Below are 27,808 nucleotides of genomic sequence, written 5' to 3' on the forward strand. Positions count from 1 at the left end.
AACTACAGATAAGAGCTCATTTTCTGATGCCTGGGTGGATTCTAGTTTTTCCATCAGCTGAAGCAAAGTGGTTAACAGCTTTGAACAATTATTAGTGTTTAACAAAATATGTGCTTCTATAGTAACGTTCTTCAAATTAAGCTATTAAAACAGGATGGAAATTGGCTTAGTCTTTGACATATCCTCATAGTATTGATGTCTGAGCAGTATGAAATGAATCACAGTTTTTATTAAGAAAAGAAATGCTTTTTAACGTGTGGACCTTTCAGATGTCAGGAGTGGATGCAGGGTTTAATTACACTTCATTACATTGCTGACTGAAAAGGATCAGAATTCTTAAAACACTACTTGAAGTTTGTTCGGTCTTGACATGTACTCTATAATCTTTCATTATATTATCTTTTTGAATAAGACTTGAATTTCAGTTTTATAAGTAATGTATTTAGAATGATCCTGGGCATAAAGCTGTAGAAATTCATGTTTGCACTCCTTCTTGACTATTATGGCAAATATTGGATGCTGTGTAAGCTTTTTTTAGCATCAAATATGCATTTATTTATCTGTTAGTAGAATTAATGTATTGTGGGAAAACACCTTCATAGTCAACATAAAAATCTGGTTTATGGTTAAATCATTTATCCATTCTCCAAGTATGAAAAGATAGTAGATTTTTTGTTTTCTTACCAGAGAAAGATGTACATTTTCAGCACTGAGCCATAAATTTTTTTGGAATAATTTATTTATGGATAAATACTGTAAGAATTTTTAACACCTACTCTTCTTTTTTTTTTTTGCTGTATTTTAGTAGGCAAACAACATTGTTGAAATCTATGTAAATTAAATGAAAAGCATATATGAGAATTCATATTCTAATATATTAGGGTATTGATAGATAATGCTACACAGGATCAAGTGAATAGGTCAAGTAATGTGTGTTTGAGGTAACTGCAATAGAAGAATTAATCTATTTAAACCTTCTCCTCTGCATATATAATCTCTGTTTTGCTAATTTGCTGTTCGTTGTGGATGAATAAACTAACTGTGTAAGTAAATGTGCAAAAACCAAAGTTTGCTTGTGTTGATCACACAAACTGTCTGGTCTTTGGTTTTGGGTATTTTCTGGTTCCTCCTCACAAGGAGAGGCCAGAAAGCTGTCTTGGCTCCCCTGTTTATCAGGGCAGTGCTGCTGGAGAAAGTGAGGTGGAGACAGGCAGCAGCTTTGTAATCGGGCGTCCAGGCCTAGGGGTGGTGCCCAGGCTGGGGGATCTGCTCCCAGTGTGTCCCTGAGCCTCCGAGCCCGTGGTCAGGGCTCTGCATTGCTCCACTGAGACTGGACAGGAGCGAGCCTCCCTTAGCTCAGTGCTACTCTCTAGCAACTTGCTGGATCACTGCATCTGCGTTTAAAAGTTAAAATTAAACCCATTTAAGATTGGTGTGTATCTATTGTCATGTGATTGCATTATTCTTGAGTTTCTTTGCCAGTAATTCCATATGTTTTTTTATTAAGTGTAGGATACTCCAAAATGGGTATTTTCACAGAGAGAGAATTAATTTGGATAGATATGAGTAACTAGACAAAAATAAATTGCTTAAGCTCATCTCAAAATCAGTTACTCAAAAATTACAAGAATTGAGATAATTTTTTTTTAAACCTTTTTCTTTACCATTTCCATGTTCTGGAAATGTAGAATCAAGATACTTGCCCAAATGCTGTTCTTACAGTATTTCAAATCTTTGGTGTTTTCATAGGAATTTCTCTCTTGAACTTTTCTTGTAATACATGGTTACATGTATTACCATGGAAGCATTACCATGGAACCATGTATTTCTATGGTTCTTGGAAATGGAACTGAAATGTACTAAATGCAAGGTATTTCTGAAATGGAAATAGGTGTAGTTCTTATAATTCAGAGAAATTTGGAAATCCTCTGTTATTTTTATTTTGGTCAACTAATGTATGAAGGGAGCAAAATGCCCTATGTTCAATACAAATTTAACTTTTGTTAAGATTTTTTCATTTAATCATTTCAGGTGTTATTTTAAAATCACTAAAAGCTACTACAACTGATGCAATCCAGCTTTAATCTGGAGAATCTGAGATAACATGTTTAATGTTTTCTGCTAAACTTCTGCCAATAATTGTTAATATTTCTATACATTTCAGTTAATTTCTCATTTTTTACTCTTTTGCTGTGGCATAGTGTTTTTTGATACCCTTAATGTCAAGCCATTTACAATAAAAATAGCTTTTAGAGCTAAATTTCTTTTATAATAAGATATTCTAGTGAGTTTATCAGCATCAGGTAGAGCATTTGAGGGAGGGTATGTTTTTATAGGGCAAATGGTTCAGCTTTTAATAATTATTAGGCATTAACACAGCAGTTTTTAATGAATTTTAAATTGTCTTAAAGGAACCCAGCCAGAATGGACCTCTTTTTACTGAGTTAAAGTTCTACATGCGAGCTGCTAAGCCAGATGAAAGTAAGCAGTCTATTAAAATGTTTTTAATGACCTAAACCATTTATGAAAATAGAGCCTGTAGAAGTAAAGTAAGGTTGAACTTTGAGAATCTCTTCAGGTAATTTTCAAAATAATTTATAAATTATTGAAATTGAATTCACATATACAGTAAATTAGAGGGTTTTGGTAAGAAGTTCTTTGTTGTTGTTAGTATTGTTTACATTTAAACTTGAGTCGCATCTTTCCTTACAATGGAGATGTGATTAACTTTCCTGTATACTTTGTATATACATTTCTATGAAATAAGCAGCTCACAGGTATGCAGAAACTGTAACTACTTTTTTATAGAAGTCTCTACTCATGAAGATTCATGAACTTAACTTTATTTGTATTTTCAGTTCAGAAGTGGACTAAGTCCCATAAACTGAAATATTTAGGTGTACCAAGATATTGGGGTTCTGGCTTGCATGAAAGGAATGGAAAAAGGTGAATATATCTTTTGTTGACATATACTGGAATTTATTTCATCCACAAACATTATCTCTTTTAGCTTAAGTTACTTTACAAGGTGTATTTTCTGCTTATCTTCATGTTGTTAACCTCTGCTAATTTTCATGTGCATGGCAAAGGTGTGTTTAGGGGCTGTATAAATAGATACATTTTGTTTGTATTCTGTTTGTTACTCCTATTTGTGTTTGTTACAGTCTTTATAATTGAGATTTCATTTGTTGTGAACGTTGCTGTAAAACAATGATGCTATTTATTTATATGTGGTTTAGAAGCTTTTTATATTGTAATTAAAACAAAGTCAATTTCTAATGTTCAAGTCCTGGAATAATATGACTCGAGTTTTTCTTGTTGTGTGCACTTAAAGTGTATTTTCACTCACAAATATTAAGGACTTGGTGCACTTTCAAATCTCTTCTATTTTCTGTAGGGATGGAGCTTTTTCTGGCTTAATCTGCGAGCTGGAATAATTGCTAGTCTCATGTTAAATTTGTTTTAAGTGTAGGGATAGTTTTTTTCGTTCCATGCCAGGAAAGGTTTTTGTTACTTGGTCTTTGATGCTAATGCTTGCTTATGTAATAATCCTTGTTTCCTAGTGGCTATTCTCTAAACAGCTGTGCTGCAGAGGAATTTTAGCAGTTCTCAGGCAGCTTACAGTAGGTCAGGCTTCTTAGTGTGGCTCACTGCATAGAGCAGTCACTGTGGATGTCTTAGTGTGTCAGAAATATTGGTGTTTCAATAGATTCCCAACAGTAAAAATAACCTAATTATAAAAACAAAATTCATTTTGATAGCAAAGGTAAACATAGCATTTTTTTATCCTGCAAATAAAAGTGACTTTGCATTCAGTGTTTAATGCATGAATTTCTTTAATATACCTGCTATGAACTCTCATGGTTCTAGAACCAGTTTGGCTATAGCAATGAAAATCAGAACACCTCTGGCAAGTGAGAGGTTTTTGTTGTTAACAGTAGGTCAAAAAAAGTTTGCAATAGATTTTAGTAAAGGAGCATTGTAAGTGAACACGTTAAATTACTTAGCCATTTATAAAATCTAAGAAATGTATTTTTGTAAGTAGATGACGCTTGGTTTTGCCTATAGTGAGTTACAATAGGGATCCTTTTTTCTGTGAGTACTTGTTATTTTGTTGCATAACTACAGTATAGAGCAATTCTTTTGATGGATGAACATTTGAGCTGCTGATGTGAAAAAGGTAAGAATTGATGTATAGTGTTAAAAAAACACTGTATTTCAAGTATTCCCACAGTTTCTTTTGAGAGAGATGTATTCAGTCACTAATTAGTACAGTTAATATGCAAATAAAATATTTTCCCTAAGTATGCCTCAGTAACTTTGCTGGTTTTTTGGCTTTGATTTTTTTCCCCTCCTTGAATTTAGCTATCGATTTATGATAATGGACCGATTTGGCAGAGATCTCCAGAAGATGTTTGAAGAGAATGCAAAGCAATTTTCTCATAAAACTGTACTACAATTAGGCCTGAGAATAGTAAGTTTAAAAAATACATTTTGTTTTCTCAATCTGGCTTCCCTGTGTAAATGTCTCATTCAGTCCCACTTTTGTGCCGAGTCCAGGTCCTCTGGTGGGCAGACCTGGGTATTGCATTTACATGAATTTTGTTTTGTTAGCTTGATATTCTGGAATATGTCCATGAGCATGAATATGTGCATGGAGACATCAAGGCCTCAAACCTCCTTCTGAGTTACAAGAACCCTAATCAGGTATTTATAATGCAGTTTACTCCTCATGTTTTAAACCTTCTATTTGACAACAATGAAAGTGTTTTGAACCTGTGAAATCTAGCAGAAGCTCATTTTAAAGAATGCATATGGTAACATTATTTCTGCTTGACATTTATATCTAGTAAATATTCTGTGATTTTTAATGCATTTTGCTGGACAGTTATCAATTGACTATTTCGTCTAAATATTATTCTAGAGAAATTCTCGAGATTAAAAAAAAATTGACTCACAAATAGGTATTTGCAGGTGGAAGCCTAAAATTATGTAGCACACTGGTAAATTATGTTTGCCTGCCTGCATTGTTTCCTCTTTGCTTTGTTCAAGAAATCCATCAGATAAGTGTTCTGTTACTTGGAAAAATTGGTCTTTAAAGTGTTGATTGTTCCACTTGATTTATGGAAGTCTTTCATTTTTCTGCATTTTTAACTCTCTTTACTATTCAAATAATGCATATTAGAGTTTCAAATTATGGATTTGTTCTTGCTCAAATATTTTAGCTTGTGAAAGATGTAAAATAGTAAGTTATTTCAGTTCTCTTAAAGTAGCTGTTGTTATTGAGAAGTAGTAGTATACAGTATTGTTCAAATGGGTCAACTGACTTTAAAGAGGGTAGCACAGTGAATGTGTTAATAACTCTATGGACATTACTTCTTTTTTTTGCTTGTTACTTGGGTTTTTTTTTTTTTTTCAAATCTCAGTTTACTGGTAATAACTATTGTACTGTACTTGCCCTCTGTAGCAGCAAGAAATGACTTCCAGATCAGACTGCTTTGTGGAAAACAATGAAACCTAACTGACACGTTGTTTTCAAATCATGTGTTAAGATTAATAAAGTACTGAGAATCATTCACAGTTGAACAACTTGCAATTCTTAATACTATCAAAGAAGTTGTGAGAACGATTGGGATTTGCATTTATTAATTGTGTGTTTTTTGTACTTACGATTCTTTAACCTTGGAATGCTTTGTGGAAATTATTAGGTGTACTTGGTGGATTATGGACTTGCCTACCGATACTGTCCTGACGGAGTTCACAAAGTATATAAGGAAGATCCTAAAAGGTGCCATGATGGAACTATTGAATATACCAGTATTGATGCACACAAGGGTGTGGGTAAGGATGTAAAACTCTGCAATAGGCATTTGCATATCCTTTTTTAAAATAAAAGACTTTACAAAACTCAGTGCAGCAAATAAACAAACCAGGTTTCTGATTCTAAAAAAACGGTGGTTTTTTTGTTTTTTATGGGCTATGCTGGCATTTTTATTTTTTCTATTTAATAACTTTTATTAATTTTATTTTTAATTTAACTTTAAGAGCTCCTTAATTTATAAAGATAAGAGATTCAGCATATTGCTTTTTATTAACCAAGTAGAAATGGAATAGTGCTTGTGAGATCTTGATAGAAAAATAGGTCCTGGTTTTAGGAGAAAAATAGTTGCTGCTGCTATCAATGTGAAAATATTTTTTATTTTACTCAAAAAATGTAATTTGATTAATTATCCCTATAATCACTGAACATCAAAAAACAAGTGAGAAAAGGTTGAATATGTAAAGGACAGGTTTATGTCTGATTAATCATTGAGGATTAATAGTGAATCTCAACTTCATTTACTTCTTAAATTTTGCTTTATTAGCATAGGAGTGTTTTGTGCAAAAATAACAGTTGTTGAAAATGATTGTGTACTTGAGGATACTTAAAGCTGAACATAACCGAAGACACCTTGATCTGCCAATTTATATTTCTAGTGTAGTCTGGGGTCCCTGCATATGTGAATTGTTTTGGTGGTTTTTTTTTTGTTGTTGCTTATTTCTAGCTGGGGTTTTTTTTGTGAAGGCTTTGGGTTCTGATGTCATTGTTCAGTTTTCAGGCCACATAAAAAAATTCAGCATTATAGAATATTTTTGGGGGAGATGGGGGTTTCAGCACTTTTACCTTTTTATAGACAAAGGGAAGTAAAAACTATTTTGAACTGAAAGTCAATCACTTCACTAACTTGTTCTATTTTTTTCCACAACCTGAGTACTTAAAAAGCTTCCCAAATTGGGATGACTGCAGCATGTCATGTCTTTGAATAGGAGAAGTTGATAAAGGGCTTGAAAATGAAGTGATCCTTCTAGATAAAGAAACATTGTTTTTTCCTTCCTAGTTTTCATGCTAAAATAAAGACATAAGTAACAGATACAGTAGTGTTAGCATTGTCTTAACAAATTTATAAATTTTTACTGTGGTTAAACTGTGTGTACTTTATTAACTAAAGTTATGGTTGGTTTTTTTATATGTGCATATATATTTAGCACCATCAAGACGTGGTGATCTGGAGATCTTGGGTTACTGTATGATTCATTGGCTTAGTGGCCATCTACCATGGGAAGATAATTTGAAAGATCCAAATTTTGTCAGAGACTCAAAAATAAGGTGAGAAAGTATTTGTTTTCATTCTCTTTTGAAAATGAAAATGTCTTTCTCTAGAAATGCTTTGTACTTTGAGTATGTTTCCTTTTGGTGAGTAGCTCTTGTTTTGTATATCTCCCATTTTCCTTTTGTGTCTCATGTATCCTTGACATGTAATTAAACTTCACTTGTACTGTTCTGCTGGCTTCTTTTGCGTGTGTGAGATGTTTATTTTTCCACTGCGGTATTGGCACTTTAGAATTGCCATGGTGAAGCCAAAAGCACTCTTAGCAGGATGCAGGTAGCCACCAGTCATGCTTTACAGGAAGAGACATTTGGAGTGTGAGTCCCTTTAACACCATGCTCTCATACATGTGGCAGAAATGAAGGTTAAAGGGGAGTATTAAATGTCTTTGAGCATCACTCCAGCAAGAGCACTACTGTTACGGGATTTTAAAATTATTTTTCATTTTGTCCTTCAGCCCCAATGTCAACATGCCTTCATCTTCCCTCAGCCCAGATCAGCCTTCTCTTGCCACATATTTAATATGAAGAGAGCTGTCCCAGCACAGCAGTTTCTTTCTCATTAACAAATATTAGTAATTTGGCTTTCTTAGGATCAGTATGTGAAGGTTGAAAATGGACCAGTTCTTTTTCTTCAGTCTTCTGCTTGCTTTTGAGAATCAAAACCTGTTTCAGATGGCCCATCTGGCATTCATCAGGTTCTCAAATGTGCTGCACACCCACAAATGTCTATACTAAGTCATAACAGCGGCTTATACAGTAGTGTTTCTTGTATCTGACAGTGGCCCAAACTGGGTACTTAAATAGTTTATCAGAACAGGACAAGATTGAAAATTCAAAAGAAACAGTGGTTTTGACTAATTTTGTTTTTCAGTTGTAGAGATAATATTTCAATTTTGATGGACAAATGCTTTCCTGGGAAAAATAAACCAGGTAAGAGCAATTTTAAAATACTTACTTACTGAACTTTTTACCTGTTTTAATTCTTCCTTTCAATCAGGAACAACAAAGTGGCATGAATTAGATTGTTGCTTAAGATACGTCTAGACTCTTATTTTGGCTGCAGTTAGTACACTACAGACACACTGTTTCTGGTTAAGCACAGTATTCATTTCATTCAAACATGAAATGTGTAAATTCATTTTTTGCAACTGAATTTTAGATATGGAAATTTAAGAAGTAGTGCAGTCTTGAAGTATAGATTGTTCCTATTTGGCACAGGTAATTTGCTGAGTACATTATTTATTTTTTTTAAACTGATCTATTAGAAACACACTTTCCTGGGATCTTACTATTTAGTTATTTTCAGCTATTCCTGGTGATCAGAAGAGTTTTCTCATTCAAGTGTGACTTGTTTGTTTTGTCAGTGGTCTAATGTTTAATGTATTATTTAGTATATGTTTCAGTCTTGAACTGATGAAGTTCTGAGATAACATTGAATTTGCTTTTCCACATTTTTAAATATAGACATAAGAAATTCTGTGTAAATAAGCATTCGTTGGTGAAAATTGGCCTATTAGGGTTTTTTACGACTGACTGTTTTCTTCATTGCAATAAACATGTAAAAAACAGTGATGCTGTCATCACTGGGTAATGAACCTTGGTATAATTTTTTTCTAAAATGTGTAGTAAAGACATAATTATTATGAGTTTATAAATAACCATTTCAAGAATAGCATAAGTAGTGCATGCATAATTTCTGTCTCTTTTGTAGTAAAAATGAATGATTAAAATGTTTTCAAATAGAAATTAATTGGAGGTGCCGTTTCTTTAGATGAAATAGCCAAATATATGGAAAAGGTGAAGGTACTCAGTTATGAAGAGAAACCTGCTTATCAGCATTTCCGAGAAATACTTCTGCAAGGTCTCAAGGCCATTGGACAAAAAGATGATGGTGTGCTTGACTTTGGCTTGGCAGAGAATGGAGACGTTCAAAGAAAACCCGTGCAAAAGGTTTTACTTTAAAAATTCATGTCATCTTTTATTTCATTTGGTTGAGTAAGAGTTAGTGATGTTGGAAGTAGGTGTCATAACTTAATACAGTAGCAAATAATTAAATAGTGAAATGTTTAAGTCCTAGTTACACACATTATTTTTTTAATTAAACTTAACTAATTGTTAATAAAACTTAATACAGAATGATGTTTATTTATGAGGTTCTTTCATAGTAGATAGTACCTTAGATAACAAATTTTTTATACCTAGATATAATGATGTTTGAACATTAATTTGGTTAATTTACTTATTTCTTTAAATTGGTAAAAATCCAGATGAATCAAAGTACATGTAAGATTAGTCTAGTTTTTGTTTCGTATTAGTTTCCCTTCCATGACTAGTTCAAAGCTTAGTTTTAAGTATACATCTTTATGCCAAGTGTTTGATTCTGGAATTCACATATTGATTTCTCTGATCTAATATGTTATTTGTGAGTCTTAACTGTATTGGTAGGCTAGGGGTATTTTCTTCCTTGTATTTAAGAAGACTTAAACTCTGGACTTGAATTTCAATTTGAATACAGCATTAAGGACTTTTTAAGCTTTAGGGAAAGTGTATGTTAAAGCAGCTTATACCCATAAAAAGGTGGTCACATAATGGGACAGTAATTATCATCTTCTACTTCAAACTGCATTTATTACTTCTTTATTTACATTTCTTAATAGCAGCCGGGCAGTTTACTGGTTCCTTTAGCATGAACCAGGGAAATAAAAATTATAATACAGGATAATAGTACAAGTATATTGCTTGCTTACTGACATGATCAGCAGTGTGTTAAAGATGGGAGAAAAGCAGGAAAAAAATCCCTGTAGGATTCTAAAGTCTTCTGAAGATGTATGTTCAGCATTTCTTAGATCTTTTTACCCAGTAATTAGTATTTTGGCTAAAATCATACAGCTCTGGCCTCTATACTTACATTTTCTGCTGAACTTAGTGTAAAGGTCCCTCCAAAAGTAGAGTTTGATAGTATAAGTTCTGTTCCCCCTGTGGTTTGATATGGCTTGAGACATGTATTTTGGGGAAAAAATAATCTGTCTTTAATGGTTGGCTGGTTTCTTTGCTGAGTAAGTTGGCCTGCTGCAGAGCCAACATCTGTGACCTGTAACGTCCTTGTCCAGCAGAGATGTCTGGTGCACATTTGCAATGGAATAAAAACTTCAAAAATCTTGGTTTTTTTAGCCTGTATCAGTCAGGACTACCAAAGGGTAGGATAATCCTTTTTCATAGGTTCTCTACCTCTTGACAATCAGATAGAAGTAAGCCTTTCCATTGGTTTTTTTTTTTTTTTTAATATACTTTGAGAACCATATACATGGTCAGCTTACTCACTTGTCACAAATATGAAGCACTTAGATAAAACAGGGAGTGCTACTGGCCCGCTTGAGTAAGTGTTTTCAGCTGTCTGTTTCATATTTCAGTGGACTTGATGCTACTTCATGCCAGCTACTGCTAGAGTGGCTAGACAGAATAAGATTGATGGACATCATAACCTTCTTCCTTTTAACCAAACACCAGGACAGATGACTCTTCCTTCTATGTTGGGTTTTGTAGGCCTTGCAATATAGGCTAGGGTAGAAGATGACTTAGTGTTTTAAAGATAACCTTCAAATTCCAAACTTCATTAAAACTACTCTCCGTAAAGATAATTTGCCATTGATCAATAGCATTTTGCCTCTGAAAGCCAGGATCTTCTGTCATGTGCTGAATTTTGTTTGGCATGCTTAATGCCTAATTTGAAAAAGAAAAGCACAGTCTGGTATCCACCCTTGAGAAGACTGTGACCTCTGACACAAAATATCTATGACATTTTATCTCTACTGATCTTTTAATCACAGCAGGTCTTAGCCCACCTATTCTTCATTTCTTTTGGTGCAATCTACCATAATATTTTCTTAAAACAGTGTTATTTGATGTTCTGAAGTTATGGTGTTTCATAGCTAGGAGATAATATTTCTAGCTTCTGTGTAAATATATTCTTAACATGTAGGATTCTCCTGTGCTATCAGCTAATTGAGCCATGGTGGGCATTTATTAGTTACATATAAACATGGTTGTTCTGGAATTGCAGTCATTCTCAGTATTGGGTAAAAGTCACAGATGTTTGCTGTATTAAAAGTTAGCATTTTATTTTCTATGTCATGTCTCAAGTTTCCCCAGATGTATGAGTAAATGAAACATATTCCACAGCTGTGCTCGAGGTTTTTCCTTTTTTTTTTTCTTTTGGTATAGTAAACATGCTAGTTTGAGAGTGTGGTATTCTGTAGTAGTTCTAGACAAATGAGAAGCTAGCAGTACCATGTATTGAAGGGAGTATTTCAAGCTCTTGACTAAATTATTTAGAGCAAGGACCACATTTTACTGTTGTTCAGTGCTGAAGAGTGTCTGGAAAATATTGGGAGTAAAGTAGCCTGGAAAAAAAACAGATCTTACTGATTTGTGGTTCCTTCTAATGTTCAGGTTCAGTTGTGCAGGTGTTGCTTTTGTCAGATGAATGCTGCCTGATTTCTACTGCTATGTAATTCACCTGCATCAAGATTAAGAAACCACTTTTTATTAAATAAGCTTGGAAACAAGATAAATGTATTTTGCTTTTGTGTAATATGTATTGAATATCTGTTTTTCTGATGAGCATTTAAAATGTTTCCTAGTACAGTTGGGAGGAATGCATTATCTCTCATATAAAAGCAGTACAGTGCTGAAATAGTCCTCCTTAATTTTGGTCAGAATGAACAAAAGTGTCTGTGTTTATTCCTGCCTAATGCATCACAAATCTGCTGACATGCTAACCTTGGAGTCTTGGCTGGCGGTAATCAGGCCTGTGCACCGGCAGGAAAGATGTACCTAATGCACTCCATCAGTGCAGTTTGCATATGGAAGTTCTCACAGGGGAGCTGCCCTGTGCCAGCTGAGGGTTACCTGCCCACTGCAGTTATTGTATGTAATTATCGAACCAATCTGTTCAGCCCAGCAGGGTTTAGATGGTAATCATGAAGCAACACTTTGGAAAGGAAAGATGCAATGCACTCTCCCCTTCTCCTGTGAGCTGTGTGAAGTTGTAGCCACTTTTAAAGCTGTATTAGTAAAGCTTTAGTCTCACACAATTAAAAAAAATAAATAAAGAAAAGGAAAAGTAAAACTCCTCCAGTGTTCTATGCTTTTCATGTATGCCTGATGCAGGTCGCTTCATCTTTTGCAAAAATCATGGCTTTAAAACAATAATTTTGCATAACTACTTCAGGAATACTTTGCAGTAGTAAGATTAATGGTAATGCTCAGATAGTAAGAGTTCTATCCATTTAGAGGTTTTAAGATAATGTACCTTGAATAGAGTTCAGATTTTCCAAATACCTCTCTTTGGAACAGAACCCATGGTTGCTATTTAAAAAAAATAAAGTACTGTCAGTGAATATTAGCTGCTTTTGACCTGTGCAAAGAAAGCCTTAAGAAGCAAGGATCCAAACGAACTTGAATTTAATGTGGTGTAATTATTTTAGAAAACCCAATTAATATGAACTTGGGATAAAATGTTATGTGTTCTTTAAGTTTTTCAGATTGTTCCTTTTGTAACATTTATTCAGTGTAAGATAAAAAAAAACCCAGGTATGATCACAACACCTCATGTTTTCCTAAATCAAGATTTCAACTGCTAAAGTGGTCTGCAGCTTGGGGAACTGTTGTTTCAAACTGTGTATGGCTTAGTACCGGTGTTCTTGTGTTAATACAGGAATGCATTTTTTCTGTGACTGGAGACATTTTATAATATAAAATAAGGAGATATTTTGTGAGGATATTTTCTGCCTTACATGGTCTTTTCTGCTCTTGAGTTCAACTGCCTTTTTTTTTTTTTTTTTCTCCTTCAGAAAAGAAGACAGGCGGCAGCTGCAGCCAGTGAGAGTACTGAGGCAAAAATGGAAGATCAAGGAAGTCCAAAGAAAAAGAAAGCTGCTACTTCTAGTAAGTCAAACGATTGTTCTGAAAGTCACATGTACTGGTGTGGCAGGATACCTTGGCTAAAGTCCAGACCCTCACACAGCTACTTGCTCCCCTCCTCAGTGGGACAGAAGGAGAAAATAGGATGAGAAAACCTATTAATTAAAACAAAGATGAAGAAATATTTTACTATTTACTGTTTTGGGCAAACCAGACTCAACTTGAGGAAAATAAATGTAATATATTGCAAATTTAAAATAAATTTGCATAGCAACAAACATTAAAACACTTTTCCTTCCCCTTCCCACAAGCTCAACGTAACTATTTCACCCTAAACTCGGCCACTCTTCTTGTTCACTGCAGGGTCCTAGAGGGGAAATGTGCTGTGGTCTCTGCTGCTCCTTCATCCATTTCCCCCTCCTCCAGTGTGGGCTCTCTCTTTTGGGTTGCAGTTGGGAAAAAAAAAAAATGTGGCCCAGTTTTTTCAGGAAATAGCTATTTTTTTCCAGGTTGGGCTCTCACATGAGTTGCAGGGGATATCTCCTCTGTTCTGAGTCCTTCCTGAGCTACAGGGACTATGTGCTCTAGGGCAATCGAATACCACTTCCACCTCTGACTTAGGTGTTCTGTCTGCTCTTTCCCACTCTGCTCTTTCCCACTCTGCTCTTTCCCACTCTGCTCTTTCCCACTCTGCTCTTTCCCACTCTGCTCTCTGCACTGCTACTCCCTTTCTACCTCTCCAGTGATTTTTTTTTATCCTTTCTTAAATCTTTCCTCAGAGGTGCCGCAAACAAATTTGGCTCAGCTTTGGCCTGCAGTGGGCTTGTTTTGAAGCTTTGGCCTACAGTGGGTTTGTACTGGAGCCAGCTGGAAAGGGCTGTGTCAGGCACAGGAGAGCAGCTGGCCTCTCCCCACAGAGGCTAGCCCTGAAGCTGACCTCAACTTACCAAAACCCAGCCACATAAAATACCCAACAGAACCTTTAGCAGTTCAAGTGCTTTTGATCTTTTTATATTAACTTTATTTAATAAAGTTAAAATATTTCAACTTTCTATGTAAGAAAGGATTATACCCTAATTAAGTAGTGCCCAAACCTGGTGGAATTGTTAGGCGATAAAAACTGGTAGCTGAACCAATTTATTTTCATTTGCCATCGTTCATTCTCTGCACATTCTCATTTTTGTCCTCCTGTCTTGTCCAGTCCACTATTAGAACATGCTGACTCCTCAGGGTTCCTCTGCACAGAGTGTTAAAGCCAAGGGCTAACAGCTGCAGCTTCCAAATGCAAGCATGTTTAAAGTCAAGGAAAAGATTATCTATAAGGATAGAAAATGCTGAAGCTATTATTTCAATATCATTTGGCATAATTTCAGTGCAGTATGGAAAAAGTCATGGACAGATAAAGTAGAATCATTGAAAATCCAATGTGAGAAATCTTCAATAGATCTATGTAGGGAAAGCTGGTGGTGAATGTCCAGTTAAACTGCTTTATGGATCCAGCCTTGTAGTACCTTTATGTAAATATGAACTGAATTCAAGTAATAGCAAAGATATTTTTCCTAAAGAATTTTTGATTTATAATTTTAAGTAAAATACCAGATGTTGTCTGTGGTCAAATAGTCTAAAAATAAAACAGTAGGACTGAAGTCTACCCTAAAACAGATCTTGTTTAAAAACTGTTTGATGGAGTGTTGCAGGATGGGAAACTGTAAGCTTTCAAAGACAGTAATAATACTGGTGAGTTCTGGATTTACGCTGGTATACTTACTCAAACTGTGTGGCACCAAGTACAAGCAGTGAAGCTAATGTTATTCCAGGAGGTGACTCTACTTTGGTCATTTTCAGCTGTTCGTATTAGAGAATTTTATTCATTAAGACCAGTGATTATTTTTCTTTTTTGAATGTGTATTTACTTACTGATTTCAATTTATTATAAATTCTCTAGTCTGTCAGTAGCTGAAAAAGTATTAATTGGATTATACTTTCTTTCAAAGCAATAGAATGATCTTACATGATGCTGGTGCAGTTTTAGCATTTTAGATATAATTTAACACTTTTAAACAAAATACATAATACAGTTGACTATCGTCTGTGATTTGATACACATGCACAGAACATACTTTCTTTCCTTATATTGTACTACCTTTTCCTGGGATTGTGAATTGAAATTCTTATAGAAGGAGATGGAAAATAACTTGAAGAATTGCAATCCAGGTGGTAACATCAGCTTTTTGTAAACAATGAGTTTTTTGAGACTAAGTAAAGGTATTTGGGAGGCTGTATAGATTTTCAACATAAGATTAAATGAGAAAAACTTGCTAGTTCAATAAAGTTAGAGATGAAATGGCTCTAATTTCACCTTTTTACACTACTCAATTTAATGAATACCAAGTAGAAGGAGTATATAAAATGCTTTCAGGTGAAATGTGATATGTGTATTTACTCATTTGGTTCTCTCCAAATTTGGAATTAAAAACTTTACCAACTATTACATGATTCATAAATCTGTGTTGAAGGAAAGGGCAACTGTTTCATCATCTTTTCTGATTCTGATACTTTTATAGTTTGAAAAGGGCTGATTATTATAGAAATACTTAAAACTGTGTTTCCAAATCTGACTAGTTTTGTGTTAGCATGGACTTGTTTCTCCATTAAATGGTTTTTCCTCTGACTTAAAAAAAATCCTGAAGTTCAGTAAAATGGATATTTTCTTGATACCTCTTAGGTGTACAATTTGAGGTTGAGTCATATAGGAATGCTTTAAAAGTTGTTGAAATTCTGTATTGTTGGTTTCTAAGGAGCATAAATATGGTGGAATGGTGGTTGCTCTTCAGGTATTCAAAAAACATTTTGTGTTTCAACAGAAAGCAGTAGCATGAAGAGCTGTGCAGCCTCTTGCTGTTCAGCTCATCAGCATTAACCACATCTGACTATGCAGTTTGTCTTGTCCAGTCCAAAAGATTAGTTGTCCCCAAAAGATCCTGATCAGCTGTGCGGCATTTTGAGTACCCTAAGGCGCTCAGTGGCCATAGGAAGTCTGCCAGTATTGAAGTCTGCTGGGGCTGGGGAGCCCCCAGACTTGTAGGAGAAGAAAGAATGGCACTGAGAAAGGACAGTCATCTGGAAATTCTTGCTTCTGCTGTCAGCTGTCCTTAGTTGTTCTCAGTGTAAGAATGGCCACATCAGATGAGATTGTTAAAGGCCTTCTCCTCCAATCCTGTCAGCCATCAGTGTTTCTGGAGCAGTCAAGTGATTATTTGGAAGCAGAATTTCAGAAAATCCTTGAGAAACAAGCTGTGTTGGACTTCCAAAATAAGTTGCTTGATGTTTGGTGAAATTCTTAAATTATTTTTTATTTATATTAGCATGTTATCAGCTTTTCCTTTTTTTTTTTTTTTCCCTGACATAATGAACCCATAGTCTTTTCTGAAAACGGGGAATTTTGCAAGCTATCCTTTATAAAGTAATATGAATGATGTTGAAGTATTATATTAGCCAATCTATCTCCATCAGGAAAAATGCTGTCAGAAGAGATGATTTCTATTTAAATGAGAAGCCTTTTTCCCCCCCTCTGTAGTGGCTCCATTTTTAGTGCTAGCTGCCTTTGTGTACAGTAGTAAAATATAGAGGCTTATAAGTGATGATACTGTTAAAACAGAATACCAAACTGTGGCATACACTGTCCATATCCACCAATGCTCATGCAGGGGTGTAGTGCATAATATGATAGGACTAGCATGCTTATTTTTGATCAATTTGATGGAATAGGCAGATAGACAGACATCCTCAGTGAAAATCTCATAAATGATGGAAAAACAAGGATTTCATGAGAATTTGTGAATAATCCTAAGTTCAAAGCTACAACAGAAATAAAGCAACTACCCCAGCAGGTATTTTTAAATCTCAGGGTTAATGAAGATTGGATTAGAGCAATACAGGATTTCTTTAGAATAGCCTATTTTATTTTCTGTTCTGAATTTTTGAAAACAGTTTTGGGATTTATTAATTAGGACATACAAATAAAAATACTAAAGTACTTTTGGGATTTATTAATTAGGGCATATAAAGAAAAATACTAAAGTAGATATGACAGTGAAAATACTGTATTTTTAAATATACTTTTAAAACAGTCAGTACTACTAAGGGTGGGAATTTTGCAGGTCTGTATTTCTGGATAACATCTACTGTGTTAAGGCCTTAATTGGAGTCTTTGGTTACTCCTGCAATATAAATAAAGAACTATTGAACAGCACCAATATGTAAGCAGTTATACTTATGGATTGATCAGAAGAACATTCTAAAATGGTGGTTTAATATTATTATTTCTCAGTTAATATGTAGTTAGCTTTATGTTTATTTACCTTGCATGGCATTGCATAAATCAGTATTTGGGTTATCGTCTTAAATATTTTTCTCTTTATTCAAGTAAGATTTATTACGTAAAGTACTCTTAGGCACATTTTTACAAATGCACCTTGTCATGAAACTTTAGGAGAAAGCAAATCATAACTTTTTTGAGCTTCTTTATGGTGCAGCTTGTTACATGTCTTTTTACTCTGTACCAATGCCCACATTGCAGGTAGATTTTTTTTTAATATCTCTTAATCTTGTACCCTAAAAAACTTATTTTCTGTGGAACTTGTACTGCACAGTAGTTCTAATTGTGTAATACATCTCTTCCTTCTTGTGGAGGATTTGGTATTGACTACTATCTGTTACAGACTCCAGGGGAAGTAGATACAAATTCTAAAACTGTGTATCCATCTCTGTGCTTGGTGACTGAAAGATCTGTCCCTTTCTGTGCTCTTCTTAGCCTTCCCTTACCTGTCTCAGCAATGTTGCAAGTTAAATGTTCTAGTACAAGAGTTATGTGGTCCAATTTTAGAAGTTAAAAACATGTGCTGCAATATTTTATCTAGAAATTACCAGAAAGATCTGGGTTCTAAGTGGAGAAATAGTGTTTTCAGTGCCCGAAATATTGACAAACTCACTTCTGTATTTTGTACTAAGTATATTGAAACACAATATGAAGTGATTTGTGTCCAACATGTAAAGGATGGGAGTGTTACTGTGTACTTCTGTGTGTGCTTAGAACACAGTTCCTTATTTAAACTACCTTTATATTTTAGACTTGTTTCTTATAATATTTTCAGATAATTTCTAGCACTTAAACACATTTAAAATGTCAGTAATTTATGTTCCCTTTTTACTATTAATGGGACTTTCTTGTGTTTGCTGCTAATAAAAAGTATTAAAACAAAACGCCTTGTAACGAAAATTTTCCATGTGTAAGGTTTTGTATAATGACTTTACATGTAGAACTAAGTAATTTAAGAAAAAAAAGTTATGTCTGCTTTTTTGGTTGTTTTTCTGTGACCTGAAGATGAATTGCAGTATGTTGAACAAATATTGCAATTCAAACTCAGATAGAAAATTTGCAAGTGAAATTTTTCTACAGGAAAGAAAAATCGTACTGCAGTGACTCAGATTTTTACAGGGAACTAACCTTTTGCAAGATTGCAAGTAATGTTTTGAATTAAACTGCCTTCATCCTGCAAATCGCTGTGTGGCAAAGAGGAAGGTTCATTTCAGACACATGCTGCATGGGACAAGTGATTTCTGTTTATCTACAATTGTGTTTTGAAATATCTTCAGTGAAGCAATTTTTGCAAATAGAAGTAAACCAGTTTCAGTTTCATCTGGAACAATTTTATATGAAAATTTTTAAAAGAACACTTATGTATTTGATGTTATCTCTTAAGAAATATACAGGCATAAAGTCGTAAATAATAGATTCTTGTGTTCTGATGTTTTTCCTTAGGAGAATATGAAAAGTATTTGCTTTATTTATTGCAGGAAAGGGAGTACTTGGCAGAACAGAGGAGCTAAAGCTAAGCTCCATTCCACAATTTCACTGACTTTTCTCTCTCATCCCTACCCCACAGTCATACATATACCGAAATTCAAGTCTATATTTGCATTCTTCTGGCCTCTCATTTTTTTCCTGAGTTGTATTTCTGAATTCTTGTAGAAAAAGAGCTGCTGTGAAAACAGAAAAAGCCAACTAACCACAACTACTATTTGTTACCCTTGCAATTTTTTCAGCAGCTTCAGAATACTGAAAAAATGCTTGTCTGAGAAGTGTTATTCACCAGGTTTTTTCAGTTATGCAGGGGTTGCCTGGCTGAACTGGGAAAGAGCTTGTCAGAGGACTCTACCTTAAAAGAAGGAAGAGTCTTCTTAAAAGAAGACTTCATCTTCTTACAATCTTCTTAAAAGAAGATTTTGTCTTTTATCTTCTTCAAAATAAAAGTATATCTTCATTGGCACCATATTCAAACTGCCCAAAGTGATTGGAGAATGTTGGTGTTTAACTCATTAAATCCTGCAGCCTGGCCTAAGTTCCCATTTGATGTTTGCAGCTGGTTGCTTAATGTAGTCTTCAACTTCCAACACTATTTTCTTATTCCTTCCATATGTAAATAGCGAATGTATGGGTTCTATTTTCTTGTTTTCTTTTTCAATCTGATGACTGTAGAACCCTTTTAAGGGCAGTTGAAGAAAAAAGGTCTCCTAGAAAGTCATCTAGCAAAATGACCTGGTTATTTGATACCACCAAAGACAGCTGAAATACACCTGAAACACATTTTACAAGAGAAGAGGGATACTGTGGTCAGAAAGAATTTTGAAGAACTGGCAGTTCTAAGTTTAGCTGCTTTGGAAACCACAAGTATGTATTTATTACTTAAATTAGTAACAAAATTATTCTCAGGAATAATTTATTGCACTGAGATCTGATGCAGTGGCATATATAAGATTGTAGATTAGGGACAGGATCATTCCTACCTTATCACTTCTCAGGTTATCTGTGGCAATTTCACATATTTATGTTTGGAATAATTTAATACAGGTGTGTAGTTGCCTGTGTTAAAGCAACATCAGTCCTAACACTGTCCTGCTGTGGCATATGGGATGTCTGCACATAAATGATGATTAAGCTTCATTCAAGTGGCTGCCAGTTGAGAGCATCTCTTCCAGAGAACTCCACCACATCATCTACCACTCCAGATTTACTGACCTTTGTTTCTTAAGGAGGTAAACATAGAGCAAAATGTGTCTGTAAGATTGTGCACATGTATGCACAAACATTAGGTTTGGGGTTCTTTTTGAGAAAGGAAACCTTGTAGTGTCTGATCAATGTACTCCACTACTTCTTTTGATGTTATGTGTTTTATTCAATGGTCATGACTACAAATTTGATTTAAGAGCTACAATTTCTGGAACTCTTCAGCCCATTATCTGGAGACTGGCATGTACTTAGCCTTTGTCAGGTGTAGATTCAGCATATGGAAGTGATGTAGTTGGCTCACTTCTAGCATGCTATTAGATATTTGTCACTTACCTGATGTTTGTTAACAGTCTAAAATCTCTGTGTTCAAATATTCTAACCTATGATGTGACTTAGAAGTCACCTAAATCCTACCTGATTTTATCTGCTGTTGCTGTGTTTTCATGTTTCAAATGTCTCAGTATCCTCCTTTTTATCAAAGAAGAAAATTTAAACAGGAAAGTAGTGGCTTTGTTTTTCCCAAAGGAACTTCTGTAACTTTATAAAAACTTCATTTTTTTTTTAACTTGAGCACTTAGTCGTAAGCCTTGTGTGGTTCAAAAACAGTGTATGTAGAATTGGAAGATGAGAAGGGACCTCAAGAAGAGATCTGCTCTATACACCAGTCTAATAGATTTATATTGGTATTAATATTGATAGATGCTAATATTTTGTCTTAAAACCTGTATGATTATTCTAAAACTTCCCTGGTCAACACCACTTGTAGTACTTAACTGTCCTTACTATTACAGAGGATTTAATAAGGGGGAATATTTTAATATTTTTGTTACCTGATATGAATTTCCCTTAAGCTTAGTAGTTGTTCTAGCCACTGTGGACATGAAAATCACACTCATTTTATGCAGCAACTTTTTACACATCATATGTCTCCCATTTTTCTTTTTTTTTACTCTCTTCAGATAAACTAGCTAAATTCAATGTTTTCTTCTTGTTTTTGAAGTGGAAGCCACTTTTTCTACCCATTTTTCTCAGACCTTTTTTGTAGGACAAAGCCCAGAACTATACACAATACTGCTGGGTTTCTTTTGTAAAGCTTTGTTTTACATTGTTCTCTGCCTCGACTCACCCAAATTTACTGATGATCAGTGACTCCCACTGCTCAAAGGCTGTTGTCTTAAGCAAGCAGCTTCTTTCTTCAGGACTTCTATGAAATTCAGTTTTGCTTTTCTTTACCTGTAAACTTGGCATGAATTGTGGAATTATATATAGTTTTACAAGCAAAAATGAAATAGTTAGGCATGCTAACTATTCAGGAATTAAGGATTAAGAAGAGGAATTCAGGATTAAGAAGAAAAAAAAATTTAAAATTACATGACCAGGAGATGAAAAATATTTCATTGTTACTGTACATGCAAATGGTAGAAATTTTCATAATGTATACTTTTTTTTTGTCCAAGTGACTGCAGTTGAATAGAATTCACAGAAATGAGCAGTGATGTTTTGTTTTCTTCCTTTTCCCTGGTAGTAGGCAGGCAAGAATCAAAGTGCAGGGAGGTTTTATTATTGCTTTTAGGTATGGTGTCTTTGAACAACCTGCCTGCCAGGTTTTCTAGGAATCTTATTTAGATGGGATTATTCCTTACCTTTGTTAATAAAATATTGTCAAGAGATACCTTGAATCTGTAGGCACAGTTGCACTGAAAGCTGAGCTGATTCAACAGCTGACATGGCCAAACAGAAGTCTTCCTTTCTTTTTCACCTGTGTGCCTTCTACCTCCCCTTGTATAAACTCCACTCAAAATGCTCTGAGATGCCACATTTCACTAAACTGTGAGAATACCAGATCAAAATTTTGTTTCTAAGTGTCCTAGTTTCAGCTGGGATAGAGTTAATTTTCTTTGTAGTAGCTGGTGAAGTGCTGTGTTTTGGATTCAGTATGAGAGTAATGTGGATAACACAGATGTTTTGGCTGTTGCTGAGCAGTGCTTACCCTAAGTCAAGGACTTTGCAGTTTCCTGTGCTCTGACAATGAGGAGCTTCACAAGAAGCCAGGAGGGAGCACAGCCAGGCCAGCTGATCCAAACTGGCCAGAGAGATATTCCATACCATGGGATGTCATACGCACTATATAAACTGGGGGAGTTGGCTGGGAGGGGCCAGTTACTGCTGGGGGGCAGGCTGGGCATCAGTCAGTGAGTGATGAGCTTTTGTATTGTGTGTCACTTGTGGGTTGGGGTTTTTTTACATGTGTGGTAATTAATCTTTCTTTTGACTTTTTTCATTATATTTTACTTTATTGTAATAATTAAACTGTTCCTATTTCAACCCATGGGACTTTTTTCCTTATTCCAATTCTCTTCCACTTCCCACTGGGAAGGGAGGGAGAGTGAGTGAATGAACTCTGCATGGTTACTGTCTGGGGTTAAATTGTGACTCCAGAGCTAGATGAGCTTAGCACAAGGTCCAAAAAATAGCTTAATACTGGAAAGCATTATAAAACTCAAAGTTGGCACATGGGGAGGAAGGAGGGGTGTAGATTTTGTAGAGGATCTAATTCTCTTGGTGAAGATGAGCTAAAAAATGACTCAACTCCATGTGATGATACTCTTGGAGAAGTTAAGCTGAAAAACATGTTTTTTTAGGAGAAGATCAGTGCCCAGAAATAGTTGTATATTCTCCTCTGTTCATGGCATATTACCTATTCCCACTTAAAGCTCAATGAATGATATGAGTTCAGCTATCCTTTCACAAATGGAAAGTTTTATCTTGTGATCTGTTTTTGTTATTTTATTTAACACTGTCAGTCTTTCTGTTTTATTTGAATTGCAGATGCAATTGCTGCCAGAACCCAGAAGATGACCTCACCAAAACCCAAGAAAAGCACAGCAACCAGAAAGAGAGTCCAGAAGTAAATAATATATGGAGCAACAAATTAGGTTGCTCTGTGGCTCATTTCTGATTTTTTTTGTTGTTGTTGATAGCACTGGAATCTTTTTCTTTCCTTTTTAAATGATGAATCCTGTAAAAACATGGATTGCTGTTTGTACCTGTTTTTGAAGAATAAATGTTTTATTAAAATATTTGCATAATTTATGTACACATAAATACTAATGCAAAATTTTGCCAACTTTTGGAGTGGGGATGCATTTTTATTCTTTATATACATGAATTCATGTCTTAAAGGCAAACTAAAGAAGAGTGCTTTTTTCCTGTTTTGTAATGTAGAGATAAAGCCTTATTTAATAGTTTCATTATGGATACTGTATAAGAAATAGCAGTGTTGCATCTGATTTCTCACAGTTCTGAGTAAAGTCATATTGGTAGTCACTTAAATGCACACTGAGATGAAGTCTGAAAAAGCAGAAATAGCATTTAAATATATTTCAACTGTTTGAATTAAAAACAGAACATAAGGCAAAAATCATGTCCTTCCATTGTAGTTTGTGTAAAATGCATTTAATTTTTCGGAAGACAGGTACTGAATTTTAGCCATTTTTTTGCATAGTATTTGTGTTTGTATCACTTTTCCAATTATTCACAGTTTCTCTGGAAAGAAAGAGACCAGAATTTCAGACAAAGGGTCCAGGGCAAAGAAATGAACCAACCAAAAACCAGTGTCTATTCTCAACTATCCCCTCAGGTTTTCTTTTTATATTAGTGAAAAGACTAGAATATAATTGTAAATAACTTTGTGCAGGATCTAGTTCCACTGAAATATCTCACATCTGCTTCCCACAGCAATAATGGTTTACCTTTTTAGTACTTGAGGAACATGTAATCTTACAAATCCTTTTGTACAAGTACTTCCTTGGTTAGCTTTGAGTCCTCTCTTCAGAGTTATAAGTCACAAAACAGAGTGTTGAATTCCAGTGTGAATTCAACTGGAGTTCAGCACTGCTGCTTTTCATGTATCTACTGCAACATGCACATTCTCATCAGGGCAATCAAAAGTTTGGCAAACCGAAAGGAATCCATATGAGCCAGTGAGAGTGTATTCGTGTGGATGTCCAGCTTGCTTGTTTGTATAATGTCTGAGTAGCAGCTTATGGGATTAAGTAAATATGTTGTAGCATGAAATGTTGAATGAATGAAGAATTTGTTTTGAAACAAGGGAGTGAGTTGTTTTGAAATAAAACTGGAATACCATATTTAAGAAGTGCTTTCTCGTTTCTGTTGACTGTTAGGTTCGTTTTCCTGCGTATTAGCAAAGTATGGCTGACAACTTTAAGTGTAGCATTCTCTTCATTTCAGATGTAAAAATAGGATTGCTAAAGCCTCTCTCATGTTTAAAACTCCTCAAATCAAACTATCATTTTAATGACTTCATTTAATCATTTTGTTCAGAAAGTATGTTACACTGTTCTGAATAGCTATTGTCAGGAAGGCATACTGTATTCTCTTCCTTGTCACATACTCGAAGTTAATGTCATTCTTTTGTACTTCAGTTGTCTGACATTTTGGTTTTTTTTAGTAACTTATTTACCAGTAAACTTCCTTTGATTACTTTCCAAGTTTCCAAACAGTGTGTTTTCTTTTGACACCACCAAAGCCAAATGGAACAAACAGTTATTTCCATATATTTGAAAAGAATGTTTTGAGGTGTGAATTTCATAAGCCACCCTTACCTCCTCCCACCCCAAAAATGTCCTGGAAAAAGATGTTCTGGCAGGTGTTCTGTGAAGGGAAAGGTGCTTTTTATTCAAGGTGAATGTTGTTTCAGGGCTTCTCTCTGCTCAGAAGGCTCTGCAAAGCCCCAGGCTCCAGCTTGCTGTAACTGCAGTAGTGTTTAAAGCGTGGGACGGGCAGGAGGAGCGGAGGGAAGGCTGTGATCATACCCGCAGCGCTGCCGTATGGATCACATACAGTGTGCGCTTGCACACACGTGTTCTCTCTGCTTTGCAAAGCACTGATGGGCAAATGCAGCACTTCATGAGAGGCAGAGAGTGCAGTCAGATTTTGTTGACATCCCCGTTTGAAAGCAAAGCCCCTAACACAAAAGAAGCAAACTGCCTTTAGACTGCATTTACTGCTCTTGATGACTCCAGTTGTGTGTAAATATTAGAAAACAGCAGGGTCCTGCATTCCAAGAATCACTTGAGCAGTGCCATGAAGACAAGTGTCCTTACTAGTATTGTAGTCATACTCCCAAGCTCTCCTGCTGTTTCTAATCTGTGCGTGCAGCCGTGAAAAAACTGGACTGACATTTACAGGCACAGCAGGGAGATGCTTGAGAAGGGAATGTTAAAGACTCTGCTACCTATGTTTCAAAGTGGCCACCATACATGATAAATCTTCACAGGAGAACTAGTCAGCACTTCAGCTGATGGTGTAATGAGGATATTGATAATGAAGCACAGAATGCTTCTTTTAGTGCTTGAATGTTTTGCAGACAAATTGTTTATATTTTCCCCTAATCTAAAATATCTGGAAAGACAGTCAAATTCAGGATGGGTATAATGTATTTTTTAGATGGTGCTGGTTTGATAATTTTTACAGGATTATTTTCCAATAAGTTTATATAAAATAGTAATTCCCAATATTTGCTGCAGCTAGCATTAAAAGGGGGTCAGTTGCTTTCCTGAGTAGTTTGACAGACTTTTCTCACTGTTTTGTCCCAGTGAGCTGCCAGATTTGGGATGCCATAATACCAGTAATGCAATTAGGTTTTCTGCACGTTGTCTGGTTGACTTCTCAGTTAAGAGTTTCTTTCCCTTTGGGAATAAGACTAGACAGACTGTCATTTGCTATTACTAATTCTGCTTAGCATTATCACTGGAGCTTTTTTTGTAATTAGCTATCTTAGTTGGCTCTTAAATTTTAATAGCCAATTGAAGCTACATTTTAGCCAAGTTCCATATCTAAATTGCATTCAGTCCATTAACAAAGTTGGTTAAAAGGCTATTAAAACAAAAGCCAATATATGGTGGTTAGCACTTAGATCTTTGTAGCAGTAGCAGTAGCAGCCTCCAATGAATATTCTCAAGAAATGGCACTTCCTCCTAGAAAGGAAGTGCATAAAGAATGACCAATGTTTGTTTTGGGAACAAAGGCTGAATATGCACAATACTTGTAGAAAAAGATAAATAAACTGAAGTGTGTATTTTCTGGAAGAAGGTGGGAAAGATGGCAGGGGGAGATGTAGAAGGGGGCAATTAATGGTTCTGTTCAGATTTGACAGGTTCTGGAAAAGCCAAATAAATGAAATGATGTTTTTCTCCATTTCAGCTGATCAAAATTATTAGCAAAACCATCTGAAGCACCTTCTGGTGGAATTGTCATCTTGCTGAGTTTAGTTTGTAAAACATCCTGCCAGACATTAAAAAAAAACTGTAAGCATGCCAGCACATAGGCTGAAAGCACCACTTCTCTAATTGATAGACCTTATCATTTTCTTTTTTACTGAAGATCATGGCTGGATACCTCAGCCTCCCATGTAATTTAATGTAGCATCAGTCTGAATTTTTTATCCCTAGTAGCATTTGTTTAAATTAGCTTTTTCTCCTCTTTTCTTTCTTAAGGTGTAGACAGGAGATTAACTGCCTTTGGTTCATCCTGTGACTAATAATGCCCTTTTCAGACTTTTCTGCTTTAAGAAAAAAAAAAATCTTTACTTTTGGGAAGACATCAGATATTAATGCTGCTATGGGTTTAACAGAGAGTCTACCAGTTGCTGATGAGCTGTTTCAAGGATGGTTTGCAGTGCCCTGTATAGGTGATGATAGGTGAGTATCAGTAGCTTCATTGTAGGAGGTGTGAGGCAGACTCCAGATTGTGCCTTAATAACCAGTATATATCTGCTTTTGCCAGCATCTGTAGTGGGACATCTAAATTAGAGTTTCCATAGTATACCAGTTCTGCTGTAAAACAGAACACAGAGCTGGTGCTCTTTGAACAAGAGTCAGATCCCACTGTCTGTAGTGGCACTGCAACATCAAACTGACTGGAAAAGCTCTGTGGGAGGAAATACCACTTGCTTTACCTCCCATGTTGTTTTGGGGGAGCTGGACTCTTTGCAATGATGAGGTACTCAAAGGAAGAAGGGACGTCTTCTTTGTGTTCTTTGTGAGAATTTATTTTAATTTTGTCCTTTTTCAAAGGCAGAGAGAAAGCAAATGTGGTGGGATCAACTTCTTTTGAAATGTCCTGGAGTCCTAGTTGGGATCCCAGATAGCTTTGTGCAACTGCACACTAACTCATAGGCTTTTCAGTTTTCTTCACTGATATTATCAAGATTCAGCAGCTGAAGATTTAGAAAGTTGATTCAGTGAATTTGGTGCTTCATTTAAGTTCCTTATCTTTGTGAATGGTACCTCTATAGCACCAGTTTGTGGTTTAGAAACATGCAACAGCTCTAACTGGCTGCTACAATTCGACTGCTTGTCTTTACTTGGATGCGCCATGTTTTTAAATATGAAATCACAAACAGTATTGCACTGGTACTTCTTTCTGGAGTCTGTGTTTCATCTTATTCTACCAAAACCTGTCTTCTTCCAGACTGTTGCATATCTTGCCCATGTAGTCTTCCATGCCAGATTTTAATGCCCTAGCATTTAATTCTGCATACAAATACCTGAAATTGTCAAATGGCCCTCAAGTTTCACAGCTTCCTAAGCTGCTATACGTGAAGGTTTTTCTTCCCCGTTAAGAATGCTGCAACAAGTCAAAAT

The 27,808-nt window shown here is 35.3% G+C and overlaps 1 protein-coding gene across 7 annotated transcripts in view; it reads left to right on the top strand.

Moving 5' to 3' along the window:
- VRK1 (VRK serine/threonine kinase 1) overlaps positions 1-24,652 on the top strand; it is a 49,295-nt gene extending 24,643 nt beyond the window's left edge. For 4 of the 7 annotated variants that reach the window (XM_041716881.2, XM_030274947.4, XM_030274948.4 and 1 more), the window contains 10 exons: positions 2,412-2,481; positions 2,859-2,946; positions 4,366-4,474; positions 4,615-4,707; positions 5,709-5,841; positions 7,027-7,147; positions 8,022-8,080; positions 8,922-9,100; positions 13,003-13,096; positions 22,971-24,652. In XM_041716881.2, the coding sequence (XP_041572815.1) occupies positions 2,412-2,481; positions 2,859-2,946; positions 4,366-4,474; positions 4,615-4,707; positions 5,709-5,841; positions 7,027-7,147; positions 8,022-8,080; positions 8,922-9,100; positions 13,003-13,096; positions 22,971-23,053 (1,029 nt within the window). In that variant the 3' untranslated portion in view covers positions 23,054-24,652. The remainder of the gene's footprint in view (positions 1-2,411; positions 2,482-2,858; positions 2,947-4,365; positions 4,475-4,614; positions 4,708-5,708; positions 5,842-7,026; positions 7,148-8,021; positions 8,081-8,921; positions 9,101-13,002; positions 13,097-22,970) is intronic. The other 3 variants (XR_012056490.1, XM_072930386.1, XM_072930387.1) reach the window with 3 other exon arrangements.
- The last annotated feature ends 3,156 nt before the right edge of the window (positions 24,653-27,808 follow it).

This window comes from Taeniopygia guttata, chromosome 5 (assembly GCF_048771995.1).
Source record: "Taeniopygia guttata chromosome 5, bTaeGut7.mat, whole genome shotgun sequence".
In the NCBI taxonomy this organism is placed as follows: Eukaryota; Metazoa; Chordata; class Aves; order Passeriformes; family Estrildidae; genus Taeniopygia; species Taeniopygia guttata.